The sequence below is a fragment of the Xiphophorus couchianus genome, chromosome 8 (genome assembly GCF_001444195.1).
Source record: "Xiphophorus couchianus chromosome 8, X_couchianus-1.0, whole genome shotgun sequence".
Lineage (NCBI taxonomy): Eukaryota > Metazoa > Chordata > Actinopteri > Cyprinodontiformes > Poeciliidae > Xiphophorus > Xiphophorus couchianus.
The window spans coordinates 8526082-8541320 of record NC_040235.1 but is presented as its reverse complement, the minus strand read 5'-3'; the positions used below and the strand labels follow the sequence as shown (position 1 = coordinate 8541320).

Below are 15239 nucleotides of genomic sequence, written 5' to 3'. Positions count from 1 at the left end.
TAAATTTTTTCCAAGCATCCGATTTTCTATTTTCTGATCTTTAAATGCCCGATTTCTTTAATGTTGACTTTGTGCTCTTGGTATTTCCCATGGCCTTCTGTCGATGGTTGGATGGCTTCACCAGGGATCTTTTCCTCATTGCTTACCCGGTTGTGGCCTGACTTAATCCCTCAGACAGGCATTAAGACATTAAAATTTCTTTCTAGAATATTTACTATACTGAAGAATTTGTGGACAACTCAAAGACTACATGGTGGGCTCGTCATGTGGTTGAAGACAAGCCCAAAGTACTACCCCTCCACCAACATGCTGGACAGTTGGCATGCGTTTGTGGTGTTTTGCAGTAATTAGAACATTCTCGCTCATCTAGCCAAAGTACATTGATCCTGTAGTCCTGTGGTTTGTTGTTTATAACTTTACAAACCAAAACCATGCTGCAATTTTTGTTGAGAGACGAGGCGTCCTCCTCCAACTCTTCCACACAAAGAATAGTTGTTGTATTTTTTCTGTAGAGTTTTTAATCATTTCTCTGAACATTACATGCCTGACCTTGGTTGAATTTATCTGGAAAGATTCTCCGCTGTGGTAAATGTTTTCCCCTTGTCAGTGATCTTTCTGAGTTTATAAATGGCCTTATAACCCTTTCCAGATGATGCGTTGTGATAATTGCTTCTTTAGGGTTACTGCTGATGTCAATGACTTGTGTGTTTTAGACAGATGGTGTAAAATTTGATTCTGGAATATTTTGGGACACAAAGAAGTTGATGGTCTTTTCAGTGAATCCCAAATTTGTTCATCTTGTCCAGAATACTGGTGAAACTAACATTTTGATCTTAATGAGTTTTTCTCCAATCTTCTTCTCGTTGCCATTTAATGAACTTTAATATTTGACATGCTAACTGAGGCTTGACGATTTTGAGACGGAGCTCCTGCATTTTTTACAATCTCTCTCGACATTTTACAGTCTGAGCTTAGAGGGAATTTGCAGGTAGGCTCATTCCTGGGAAAATTAACAACCCAGTTAATTTAAAATGGTTTGCAGTTGGCCTAAAAACCCCTCCCAGCTTGATGTGGAGCAGCAACTGTTTTTATTTTTTTTTTTTAAGGTTATTGATGTTGTCTTTCCATCCTGGCTTTGTGTTTACTTAGAACTTCATATTGCAGAGCAACAAATGACAAAAACTCTTGCTTTTTATAGAGTTAGTCACATTGATGTTTTAAATGTACTTAAGTACCGTATTCTTCGGACTATAAGGCGCACCGGATTATAAGACGCAGTATCAGTGAACGGATTTATTTTCATATATAAGACACACCGGATTATAAGGTGCATAAGGCTAAACAAAATACGGTAGTCGGATAAGTCAGACTTTATTCAAATCATTAACAATAACTGTCAATATTACACAAAAAAAGTACACTCACCTTTTCAATCATTCATCTTCTACGAATCCATCAAATTCCTCGTCTTCAGTGTCGGAATTTAACAGTTGGGCGATAGCGGCATCAAGCAAGCCCGGATCCCTCTCGTCATCATCCGAGTCAGTCTCATTGCTGTTGCTTGGCTGTTCATTGATGATTCTGGCCTTTGTGAAAGCTTGGACAACAGTTGAAAAGTGGTTCTCCACCCCAAAACAAGTCTGTCTAGACAGCATAGGAAGCTGACTCCACGAGGTTTCTGACCAGCAGCGATTATGCTTCAACAATCAAGGGGAGTGGCTTCGTCGCTTACCAAAGTCGTAATAAAACATACGGTACACTGTTCATACATAAGGTGCACCGGAATATAAGGCGCATTGCAAATATAGGGATTTTATGTGCGCCGTATAGTCCAAAAAATACGGTAGGTTGCATTCAGCAGCCAACCTGAACTCATATTTGAGTTTTTTATGTTTATCTTTATGGTTCATTGTAAATATTCTTCAGATTTTACACCATCTGTGATGCCCAATAATAGTAGTTACTGATTAAAAACAAACAAAATGTCTCGTGCAACTGTCAGGAGGACACCGGTGTCCTTATGGACCCATTGACCTTCATGTCAGTCTGTTGAGGAAGACGGTTATTGGGCTAAATAACAACAAACCTGTTGAGTCAGTTGGATAAATCATGTTGAGAAGAAAGTCTTATATTGAGTTTGAGTTACATTTGTTTCTTCTTAGGCAGAAAAAACTTATTTAAGGGCATTTTACATCCTAAAAGTACCTCAAAGCACTAGTAAACATCATTTTATTTGCCAAAGGTAATTTTCCACCTAAAACAGGGGAAATTAAATGTCTGTCATAAAGCTGACAGGCAGAAAAACAAACTCTGAAAAATAGACCTGCTGTTTTATAAGCTAGAAATAAAATAAAAGCATAAAAATCCCACATTTATCGTCTGAAATCTGCCATATTTGAAACAAAACCTTCCTTTGTTAAATACTCATATTAATTGCAGCCTGTATGACTTAAAATGTGATGTTATACCAGATTGATTATGCTGAAGGCAGCCTCAGCCAGAGGAGATGATCATATATAGTTCACTCCCAGGTGCACTTGCCCTTAGCGCACTGTATGAAAATATCTCTTTTTTTCAATATTATTTATTTTCTGCTTGAATCTAAGTATTTTCATTCTAATCCAACCTATGCGTTGGAATTGCCAAACCTACATTAGAATGTCAGACACATCTTTCCTGTCCTGATCCGTATCTGCAGTGAACCTTTCTCTCTCCCTCTCTCTTTTTCTCTCGCCCGCAGACCACTCCAGCAAATGTTACCTTTTCATATCAGGGCTGGGAAAATAAGCTCTTTCTTTTTTTCTCCTCCCCCTGCAGCACAAGTGGATCTGCAGGCATGATAACCTCCGCCGCTGAACTGCAAATGTCACTTTGGCGAGGCGACCAATCGCAGTTCTTTTTCCTAGCCTGTGTGGCTCTCTTATGGGGTTCGCACCCGTGACACTGAGACTGAGCCGGCGTGCTCATATGAATGAGAATGAATCAGCGAACCTCTCAGGTGTGGCCCAGAGAGGCTAACGGAAATATCATAAAATACCAGGCAAACCAGGAAGAACTGTAGCAGCAATGGGATGGATTTTGCTCTTTGAAAGCTAATTAGAACATCAGTCTGAGGTGGATATTACCTCACAAAGTCAGCTGCAGGAAAAGAAACACTTTGTCTCCTCAGACATCTGCAGAGTTCAGTGGAGAGCAGTTTTTAGAAGGAGTGGCTTCTTTGAGATTCTGATGTTCTGATAACCTTGAACTAAAAGTAGATAGTAGTGAATATCAAATCTGATTTATTGCATGTAGAAAAACAAACCTAAATCGCTAAAACCTTTACTACATTCCACCTTAAAAAGTCACATTGCAGGTTTTTGATGCAGGCCGGATGCTTGTCATATAATTTAACAGCGATTCTGATTTTGATGCAGGAGTGACTCGAAAGAAATGAGAGTTTAAAGTCATTAGTGTGACTTCTGGCAGCTGATAATGTGGTGGGTGGGGTTTTCTCTGGACTCCAGGCTCTTTGATGATCAAATGTAACGGCTTTACTCAACAGGAAGTTTACACTTAAAGAAAGAAAGAAGTAAAAGAAAACCAAAAAAAAAACCTGTATTTGTTTTTATTAGTAGAAATTATTACCAGATTGAAAAAATACTTTAGTAATCCTAGAGGGAAACTAAATGTTATATTAACTCATATTATCCAAAGATTTGTTGTACATGCTGATGTCGGTGCTCACGAAGGACCTCCTGCAGCAGTCTGTAGTGCAGCGTACCTGAAGAAGCCTCTGATGGAGGACACTCTGTTGTTTCATAACCTTCTTATGAAGGAGATGATCAGGGTTGTGTTCAAATATTCGGTTTTTGTTAGGTTTTCACCTGGTTCTAATAATATTAATCAATTCCAGTTACTCACTGGGAGCTTTAATATAAGAAAAAGAAGAGAACTCAACTCATCCTTTTCTATCCTTGAAGATGTATTTTCTTTTTGTGAGTTGATTTTTTTCTGAATTGCTGTTATACAAGCTTTTATGAAATACTTAAAACAACAATATAAATAATTAGACTTTAGCATCTTATCCGCAATTAGCGTAAGTGGTACATCTAGCATAAAACAAAAGTGTGTATTCCAGAGAAGGCGGACTTTTAACTTTAAGTTTTAAAGGTCACCATATGTAGCTGGTGAGGGAAAGATTTTCAGTCTAAAACTGTACCTGCACCTTCTGGTGCCATCGTTGCTGCCCTGATTGCTGTCTAACATCAGCCCTGCTTCAGATGTAACTTGAAAGACTGCTGGTCTTACGCAACAGCCATTACAAAGAAATATGTGGTCAAGGCCTTCAGCAGATACGAGGCAATCAAGCATTTCGCTCCATATAGACTCTTTGCCTCAAATCTTGTGTGAGTGCCGTCTGCTCCCTGCTCGTCGGCTCATATCTCACACCACACACAGAACTGAAAGAGCAAATCAGGGCAGTGTGTGAATTTGAATGCTAGGTAATGCATTCTTCACATACAGAAAGATCAGAGACCAGGTTTGACTATAAATTATACTACAACGCCGCTGTAATCGGTCTGTGCTCTTGCCTTCAAGGTTTGGCTGACTGATGGAATATTTTAAGCACCGAGAGCGTCAATATTTAGACCGGAATAGCGTCAATGGCTGTAACCCCTATAAAGATTGTCTCCATCAACACATGCTTCACACATGCTTTGGTTTTGTTGCCAGTGATGAAAAGGAATATTTTGTGCTACACTGAATTCATTCTGTCTGTTAAATTGACCAGGTCAGCTCATCAGTTTGCCAAAGATTGTCGTTTTCTCCCTCTGTCTGTGTAGTTTCAGGTATTTGTATTGCCTCAGCAGATCATAAATGCAGAGAATTAGTCCTGCAAACCTGAAAACTGAGGCTGGCAATGCAGGGATGTGAATCACCCTCTAAAAATGTGTTAAAAACTTTTAGATAAATAATTTTATTGCAGTGACATAATCTTAAATATGTTAACATTCATTTAATTAGAAAAAATAAACAGAAATAGTTGTGTTTAATAAACTGGTGAACTACTCATTTGAAACTATCAATCCCTATAAATATTTTTTTTCTTTTGAAGCTGGACAGGTCATCCATCTTTGGCCAATGTTTCTCTTGGATCTGTGATTGATTCTTCAGTCATTTTCTGGTTTTAAACACCAATTGATTATAGTCTCTTGCAGCCTAATATGAAAAGAGGTAGAAATGTCTCATTATTTCCCAGTATGGCAAAAAAAAAGTGTAGATTTTTCTTATTTACTCTATTCTCAGTGTGCTTATTCTTTGCTTTTCCTTAATATCTAACTATGTTTTAATGATTGACAAGACTCCCCGTCCTTGGAGCTGGAGGTAGTTTCTGCTGTTGATTGACAGGTTGTTTTTTAGCTTTTAGTTAGAGGTCTCATTCCATCTAAAGGACATATCTCAGGACACTGTGTCTGTTGATAAGACATCAGACGACATGATCTTCTGTGGCTGTGAGGATTAGGTACGCAGTTTTAAAGTTCCTAAGCACCTGAAAGGAATAGGTCAACTACAAAGCCACTTCATTAAAAAACTAAACCCAACAGTGCTGCGGCATTGTTGGCCAATCCTAGCCGGACTTGTAGAACATTTTGCTAAATATTCTTCAAGATTAATCATGCTGGTGCAACACAGGCGTTAAATATTTAATCTTTTCATTGTACCGTAAATTATCTGATGGAGATGCTTTAACGCAGACACTTACGTCATTTTTGCTTTTTATTTTCTCTTTCTGTAGTTCCTGTGCCTGAAGAATATCCGGACATTCCTGAAAGTGTGCCACGACAAGTTCGGCTTGAGGAACAGTGAACTTTTTGACCCGTTTGATCTTTTTGACGTCAGAGACTTCGGCAAGGTAAGTTTAAAAAAAAAAAAAAGAAAGACATAAAAACTCTTCCTGGTTGATGTATTCCAGAAAGTCATGTGATCCAAGCTGGCTGCTTGTAACTTTAAGAGCAATTTCTGACAATGAGATTTCCAGGTAAAAATTTATTTCAATAAGTAATAGAAGCTTGCTGTTATTGTTGCTGTTTGGACTTTCCTTATGTGTTGGACATGTGTGTGCATAGAAAAGTGCAGGGATGTGTGAGTTCATCTAAAGTGCAGATCAGCATCCCTTTGTGCTTAGCTTGAGTTTAAAGGTAGTTCAGACCCAAATCCGTCTGTTACATTAACCCCCGGTGTGGCGCTGAGAGCTTGGATGAGCATTTAATGTAACACCTAAAGGTCAGCAATCTTATTCCATGTCACTGGATGGCTGTTGCTAAGTCCTATACTCATGAAAAGGAGGGAAAAAACACAAAAATGAGACTATGCAAACTAATTTCAAGGCTTTTTCAACCTTTTAAGTTATGCAATCCTGTAAGTTTCAACTAAAAAGCAAACAAAAGATGCATTAAAAAATATCTTGTTTATACTTCACCTCCTATTGTTTATAGTGAAATCAATTTCTCTAAAATAAAGTTCAGCTGTCCTATTAGGGTTTTTTTGTTGTCTTACATTTGTTAATTTGTGTCTTTTAAATTAAAACATAGGATGGAGAAAGATCAGAATTGATCTAATTTTACAAAGAATGACCCAAAAGCCATTAATAGACTAACAATTGAGCTTAAAATTATCCATACCCCTGGCAGACGTAGATGAAAAAGTATTTTCATTCAGTCAAAAGATGGTTTATGAAAAGAAAGGAGACAGGGAAAGTGAAAAAAAACATGCAAAAATAAGAAACGTTTCTGAATGTAGGTAATTAAATATGCTTTACCAAAGTATTAGGCTTTTTTTTTTACATCATTAAGTTGAATTGTAGAGGATGTATGTCATATTAAAGATGGAAAGGGTTTTGTTTCCACTTGGCTTTGCAGTTTTGTTCCCAGCAGCATTCATGTAAACATATTACAGACTAATTGCTGATGATTGGTAGGTGCTTAATTATCATTGACCTGCATGCTGCTTGAAAAATGTTCACATTTACCTCTCAGCGGGGGAAAAGTAGGGCTCAGTCTTCCTTAAACTATTAGCATTCAGAGTTTTCTGTTTTGAAACATAATGTGATTACTATGCTAGTTAGACATTACCATGTAAGGAAAATGAGACAAGCACTGTGATTTTTGGAACTTTCTACAGCGATTCAGAATATTCCAGGTTCAAAAGTGGATCATGAAGGATGGTTTAAAAGAAGTGATTAAATGACACGCATGTGTGAAAGCTCTCTGGATGTGGTAAAACAAACAAAACAACCCTGATATAGCCCTGCTAGCTTTAAATGGGCTTCAAGTTTGAATCAAATTCTATTTTCGTACCTTTATACGCAGCTATTTTGCTGAATGTAAAATGGGCCATCTAACACAAGACGGAATAATCTAGAACACTTCAGGTCCAGTAAATGGCTCTGGATACATCCAGATAGTTACCCTTCCTCATCTGTTGTAGAGCAGATATCATTTCATTTGGTACTGAGTCATGGATGGATTAATGACATTGTTGGTTTGCATGAATGAATGAATGAGTGGATTGCTGGATGTAAGGGTTGATCATATTTATCTGATGGCAGATTGGATGGATGGATGGATGGATGGATGGATGGATGGATGGATGGATGGATGGATGGATGGCACGTTGATTGATGGATGACATGTTGATTGATGGATGGATGAATGGGTGGATGGATATAGATGGATGGATGACATGTTGATGGATGGATGGATGGATGGATGGACGGACGGACGGACGGACGGATGGATGGATGACATGTTGACTGACAGATGGATCCATCCATCCACCCATCCATCAAACATGTCATCTGAACATGTTGCATGTTTCACTGAGCCTTTCTCTCCACGTTGCCTTTAGTCTCTCCAAGTGGCATCAGGCCTGAAAAGGTTATGAAAGTTAAATAAGCACACAGTAGGGTCAAACACTTAAATTGACTTATTATCTCATTTCTGTTATACAAAAATGGAGAAATAAAGAGATTGGTCTTTAATCCAGGATAAACATTTCCTGTTGGCTTCAGCTAAAGACAGAGTGTTTCACTCCTCTTAATAATCCCTTTCCAAGTTGTGTGTAGCTCCACACAGAAGTCTGGTTTAAGAGGCGAGAGCCTCTCTAAGTTTGTAAGCTGTTAGTAATGGCATGATGTCATTCAATTCATGATGACAGCTGATGCAGCTGGGAACGTTAATAATGTGCCGCTTCATCCGAACGAGCATAAGTTTCTATTAAAACAAGGAGGGTGAAGTATGAATAAACTGTTAGCTTTTGTTATTTGTGGAAAGTCTTCTGCTCATTTATCAAACATATCTGCTGTAATCCAAACTTATCAACTCTCTGGAGCATGCACTGAGACGAATAAGGAGCAGAAAAACGATGAGAGAGAAGAAAAAGGAGACGAGGACTCACTTGGCAGTTTGTAGATAAACCACAAGACGACGTCTGACAGTCAATGAGCTCGCAGTGAATGGTATTAAAATCCAACAGCAGTCAGAATCAATCACGCAGGCCCTCCATATGTCAATTTAGAAATTGCTTTAGTATGGTCTCAGCAGTGGCGGGCTTGTCTCACCATTGATTTTCCATTAAGGGCAAACATCACATTATAATATATTGAACAGAGTAGATCCCTGTGATGTAGCATACATTTAAATGGTCAGAATTTCTCAGAAACAGATAATAAAGGTAGGTCTTTCTTTCTTGCACATTCTCAGGTCTCAGCATGTTTTTTTTCCCCTCTGTGGATACGAACATCAACAAGAAATAAAGAATATACTGTATAATATTCTCATCAATAGGTGCAAAAATGGCTTGCAAACAGAGCATTATGTTTTGAAGAAATAGTCAGAAAACCTAATGAAAAATCTTCTTCTAGTGTCAATTTAAATTGAATCATAACAGGTCCATTGAGATTTCAGATTACTTTTTAGGTTGCTATTGATTAAGCTTTTATCAGATTGTCATTGACATCAGTAATAGTTAATCCAATCCAAAGATCCTTCTGAGAGTCTTGTTTGTGTGTTTCTTCCTGTGTTGTTGTAAATGGAGCAGATGTGAAATTCCCACAATATGGTAACGTTTAGTTACTAAACGAGGTTTAACAGTGTCATAATATTCTCAACAAAACTTTATAAACTCTGTGTAGCTCTATTAATTTAAACTGTTCTGGTTTAAATTTAAAAAATTAGCATTTGCACAATATTTATGTTATGAACAGATTTGTGGTCCTTCAAAGACTTAGTAGTCTAGATGCATAATGGCAGTGGGTTGACTCTACGTTCACTTTAACCCCCAATGCCTCTGTCCATAGCAATCATACCGAATTACGCTGATGGTCTGAGTATATATTCGCTATGTCTGTGGACCAAAAACTCTAGGTTGCCTTTATAAGTTGTTTGTCAATGTTCTAGCGGCTCATAAGTCTTTGGGGAACCCAAACAGGAAGCTACTTAACATTAGTGATCCCAGTGTTGGTAACTACACAAGTTCTTGTTGTGTGTTAACCTGAAGTAAAAGTGCTATGGGATCAACATCACCTTAATCCACTTCCGCCATTTCACGGTTCACTATTCACCTGTTTATGTTTTTTTCATTGGGTGTAGCCAAAATATATTTTAAAAAAGGTCAGTTTCTGTTGTACAAAATTGGGGTAGTGACCCCAATCCAAAAAATCTACCACATTATTTATTATATGATATAGTCTTTGAATGATACCTAGAAACATTTCAGTTGTTTTTTAAAAAACATAACTTTTGGTAATACTCTCTTTTGTAACCCTAACACATGGTTGAAAAACATTGTTGAGTATGAATTTTGAAGAAACTGTTTGTAGTTTTCTTTAGACATGAGGAAAGATGATATACTTGCTTTTCACAGATTTGCATCAAATTCTCTACATCTTTTTCAGATTTGCTACTCCTGGTCTGATGGTGTTGGTGCAGTTCAAGAGCAAACAATTTCTTAAAAAAGAGTTAGTCTTATGCATTTGTTAAAGTAAAGTGTACTTGAGACATAGGAAAGTAAAGCAGCTGTGACTGTGAAAGTAACGAAAGAAGGGGCTGATAAGGCGACTTTTTTCTTTACTACTTCTATAAACATTAATCAGCCCTGTATTCACCTTTCACTCCTTTACACCGACCCAGAAGTCAGCCCTCCTGGCCTCCAGTTCCTCTAATGATGCCTTTTCCCAGGTCACCAGGAAAGGGAGACCAAACCTGTCAAGGCGCGGTGCTGATAAAAAGTAATTGCGCCTTCAAGCCCTCCCTTTTGTCTTCACATTGGGCTAGTACTAAACCAGATGGAGCACATAACCTGCTCGATGTCCTCTACTAATTTTTATTTTCATTACTTTGCATTAGCATGAACTCAAGCTCCCTGGTTAGCACTCTTTTTGCAGATGTTAAATCTACAGGTTCGTGCCTGTTTCACCACTCGTCTCTTCTCTCACCTTAACCCATCCCCCATCATTAGAAATTCATTATGACATCATTAAACCAATGAAATACAGCTTATTACTGAGGCCCCAGAGAAGGCTTCTATTTAAACACCTTCTCTCTCTCTTCTCCAAACCCAGCCGCCTCGTTTCCTGTCTTCCAACCTATTTTAATTAGCCACCAAAGGAACATTGCTGTCATTTAAATGAACATGGCAATCAGTTTATTTGGCTGTTGCCATGATTAGCATAATTAGCCTGCACCTGTTAACCATCTATCAACAGTTTGGTAATTTTCCGTCTGTGAGCAGTGAAGGAAGGAAGCTCTCTGACAGATTTGCAGGCTTCATTAAAGAAAGTTGCATCGTTTGTTTGAAATGAATGTCTCACCAGAACACCCTCAGAGACGCAACTGACTTGTGAAGTGTCCGAGCCGCCAAGGTGATGCTCACTGACTCCAAGGTACAGCGTCAAGGTGAATTGATTTTATTTGTGCGCTGCGTTGGAATGGAAATCAGTCCTTCAACATGAAAACAGACGCTCTTTGGCTGATTCTTTAGCTAAAGATTTTGCTTCACACAAAAGCACTACCTTGCAGAGACGTTCTCCTTGAGATCATTTACATTTTTTAATAATACAACCAACGTATTTATTGGAAAATTTAGGTTTTGGACCAACAGAGTAGTGCGTAATTATGGATGGGAAGAGGAAAAATATATAGTTTATATCTGTATATGTCCACCCTTCTTAACTCTGATACCTCTGCATAAAATCTAGTGCAACAAATTGCCTTCAAAAGTCACCACATTAAAAGTACCCAATATGGTTGAAGACTAATCCAACCACATCAGTCTGAACCAACCATCCCCATAATAAAACAGAGTAGCTTTATTAGTGCTTTATTTAATTCATCCATGTCCATCCACCTAAGCTAACAGTCTGGGCAAGTAGAGCATTAACAAGAGCAGCATTGAATAGAATAGAAATAACCTTTATTGTTCCTCGGTGGGGAAATTCAGGTGTACCAGCAGCAAAATGACTGGCAAGCTGAGGCATGCAGGTTCACACCATGGTAAAATTCTAGAAATAGAAAGTGAAAAAAGAGACGGTACAATCTTGGCAGATTTACAGTATAAGAAAAAAAAGTTTACTCAGATGAAGCAATGTGCCACAGAGAGGGATATTTCAAAGCACGTGCAAAAGTGTGCGATTGTAACGCCAAAAAAAGTTATAAAAGTATGAATGCTTGTCAAGAGCACAGGAGTTAAGGATTTGCACAAATAAAGCTGTATTTTCTACAAAATGTTGGATTAATTGTGTCCCTAGAGATGTAAATTGGAAGTATTTGCATGAAATTCCCAAAGAGGAACTATTTGTACTGTTCCACTAATTTGACCTGCATCAGAGCTCATCTCACATCATTCTGTGGTCAAACACTCAAAACACACCACCAAACAGCCAGTGTGTTATAACATGAAGGAAGCTCAGTTGAAACAACAACACCAACCCCCAGATTTAATTTGTACCAAGCGCTCCTATTTCTGCTGCTTTTCTCTTTCTCTCTATTTCCCCATCCATCTCCTCCCGTTCTTCACTGTCCTCCACTTCCCTCTCATTCATCTCGCACCTCTCTCACTGAGAGAGTGTTGTGATAAGACAGAGCTAGCGGGCAGGCGAGCCACTATTGTGTCGAGGCGACGTGATTGCCATTGGACGGCGGTGTTTGATTACCCTCTCTGGCTGCCCCAAAACCAGCGCACGCTGAACTCTGCTCCTTTTCATTTCCTTTTCTGCGCTCTGTGGCTGAAAATAGCCGACTCTTTAGTCTCCACGCCCAGTGCTCAAACATCTGGAACGTGCCTGCATGTTTTAGCCTCCGTTGCACACCCTCGGCTCGGCCTTGTGGTTCTTTTTATTATTATTATTTTACTTTTAAGAGCTTCAATTTACAGAGCATTGAACTTTCAGACCTTTTTGCTGTCCTTGTTTCATTTTCAAGAATTGTTGCATGCCACAGAAAGGTCATAGCAGACAAGTTCTTAGAACAAGATTACTAAAATATAAACATAAAAAATATTGTCTTTTTATGTATCCCAAAAGATAAGACATGTTTGTTGTCTGGTTTTAGCCTAACTTTAATTTTGATAAATATTTGTATGTTTTGTTTGTTAGGCCAACAGAATGACTTCTGAAGCAATATGGAACCTACATATGAAATCACGTATCAAAAATCTAGGCTTTTATTTATAAAAACATCTTTAGGTTTCATTTAAGAAGATCATACTCAATTTCCTCATCCAGTTCATTAAAAAATCCTTGTTTGCTATAATCTGTCAATTTTATTTTGAAAGTCTAAGATAATCTCTTGTTCATTCTGGTTTAAATGTTTTTAAATTTGTACTAGAGTTCCTTTGCATATACGTACATTATTTTTACAAGGTAAAATGATGCATTTTTAATGCCTGGTTTTATACTATTAATGTTGTGAAACATAAATTTGCAATAATCTTTTGTATGGAACATAAAGGCTTTTATTTTGAAGAGTATCTTTAGGTTTTATTTTATATATATATATTTATATATTCATGCTATTTTAGAGCAAGTTTTATTTTGAAAGGTCAACTTCACTATTTTTCAGCAATAGTTTAGTCCCATTAGTAATGTGCAAACTGTTTGGTAGGAATATACTCAGAAGAAATATTGAAACTTTTATATTGAAGGGTATCTTCAAGCTTTATTATGAAAATCCAGAAAAAAAAATGCTTTCTGGATACTTGCTTTTGCAGTCTTCTGCTTCATGAAATGTTGACTTTTATGTTTAGTAATATCTACAAACTGTAATATACAGAAGTCTCTTTGAAAACATTGGCGGTGTCTGTAGAGCCTGAAGGCGTTGCTGTAAATTCTCGTAGCGACTCTTGGTCGTCAGACTCGAGGCGGAGACGGAGTTTCCTGTAAGTGATGGAAGGGGGAAGGTTCAGAGGTCAATCAGCTGGAGTCAGCATTTCAGATGAATCCGTCCCCTTCCATTAGCGACCACGTCCTGAGCAGCAGTCCTTTACTGTCAGTACCTGAGTGGGTTTTTAAGTGGATGGTCACATGACCTTGTGTGGGGGGGTTAAGTGTTTTGAGATTTATTGTGAGATGTTTACATTTATGTGAAGCAGGTGGATGTGTTTACATATATATGCCAGCACATGCTGTATGTAATATGTGCTTTTGTACACTTTTAACTTGCTCTCCCTATTGTTAGCTCTCATTTGACCATTTTCTGACACTAGAAGAAAGTATTACAATGAAATATTCTACTTTCCTCCAGTATGGCTCAGCTCCCCAACAGGTTCTTCACCCCTAAGGGGAAAATTTAACTCCTCGACTCTGGACACTCACTCCCTGGCTCTCCCAAGTAGCTCTGTGGTTGTCATTTCTATTCCCTTGCCCCTGTACTTTACTTAACCGTCCGTCAGGACCGCCCCCATCTGCAAATTTTTACATAAAGCTTCCAAGACACAATCAATAATTCATTCCAAAACGGCACAGCGCTGATGATATTTCTCTTGACATGAATTATAAATGGGATCGCTCCCCCCGTATTCTCTCCTGTCTTTTTAGACCCCTCTAATCGCCCCCGCAACGCTTCAGCTACAGCAGCTCGTTACCCTGATAGCCATGGAAACAGGTGACTGCGGGGCAGGGTTGGGCTCCTGTCTGGGGAAAAGGTTCAGGAGTCCAAAAGTCTGAGGTGTTCACACTTCAAGTTTGAGTTTGGGGTTTTGGTAGCCAGAATTATAATTTGTGGTGAAGCGACGGCTGGTCTAGGCTAGTTGACAAACTCTCATCACTAATATATGGTTGTAACAGCATCATGATGAGAGGATGATTCTGTGTCAGAGTTAATAGGAAGATGGATGCATGTAAATTAAAGAACTGAATTCTTCTAAAAATGGAAAATGGAAAGACCAACACACTATATTGGTCTTTTATTAACCATGCATTTATGTTTATTTAATTTCTTGGTAAATAGAACCAAAATAACAACCAGCAACTTTCATTCTAAAACTTTTTCAAAGAAAATGTAATTGAATTAATATTGTTATTAACAGTAGATTTTACTTTTTTTATTTGGACAAGGTAAATTAAAAGCAGTTAACCTAAAAAAAATATTAGATTTTTTTTTAATAAGGAAAACTGACAGGACCCATTTCAATGTTTTGGATCCACAAGAATATACAGATCTCTTTTTCTTTTCTTTTTTTTTTACCACAATCACATTTCATTGTTTGATCAAAATACTGCAGGCTTAGTTTAATGTCGAGCAAGTAAGAAAAAATATTCTTTAAGTTGACTATTTGACTTGTGCTCTAAAAAGTTTGGACATGACTGTGTGTTATATGTTTTCTTTCTAGAAAAAACTGACTCAGGATTTTCTAGCAGTGAGAAACCTCTTCTGTAAATCTCAATACTGATTTTATGTCTAGATACCTGCTTTCCTTCTGTTAAATATCACAATGAAAGGTCACTTCCACAAGAGCCTTTTTTCTTCGTTCCCAGGTCATTATGACGTGATTAGTCATGACCTTGTCAACAGCAGGTGACATTGTGTTTTTATTTAATTCTCATCTTCTCATTTTATTGAGCTGCTGTTTTCTCTTGGCGAGCATTCAGCAGCAGAAACGTTTAAATCCACCAGCAGGGAATAAAGGAAATAGAGAAATAATGACGTTCATGACAAACTGTTTACTGGCCTTTTGATTCTGAATCTATCCTTCATTTTTTT

At 37.9% G+C, this 15239-nt stretch overlaps 1 protein-coding gene across 12 annotated transcripts in view; it reads left to right on the top strand.

Moving 5' to 3' along the window:
- vav2 (vav 2 guanine nucleotide exchange factor) overlaps positions 1 to 15239 on the top strand; it is a 204796-nt gene that overhangs the window by 56153 nt on the left and 133404 nt on the right. For all 12 annotated transcript variants that reach the window (XM_028025411.1, XM_028025410.1, XM_028025413.1 and 9 more), the window contains one exon: positions 5780 to 5896. In XM_028025411.1, the coding sequence (XP_027881212.1) occupies positions 5780 to 5896 (117 nt within the window). The remainder of the gene's footprint in view (positions 1 to 5779; positions 5897 to 15239) is intronic.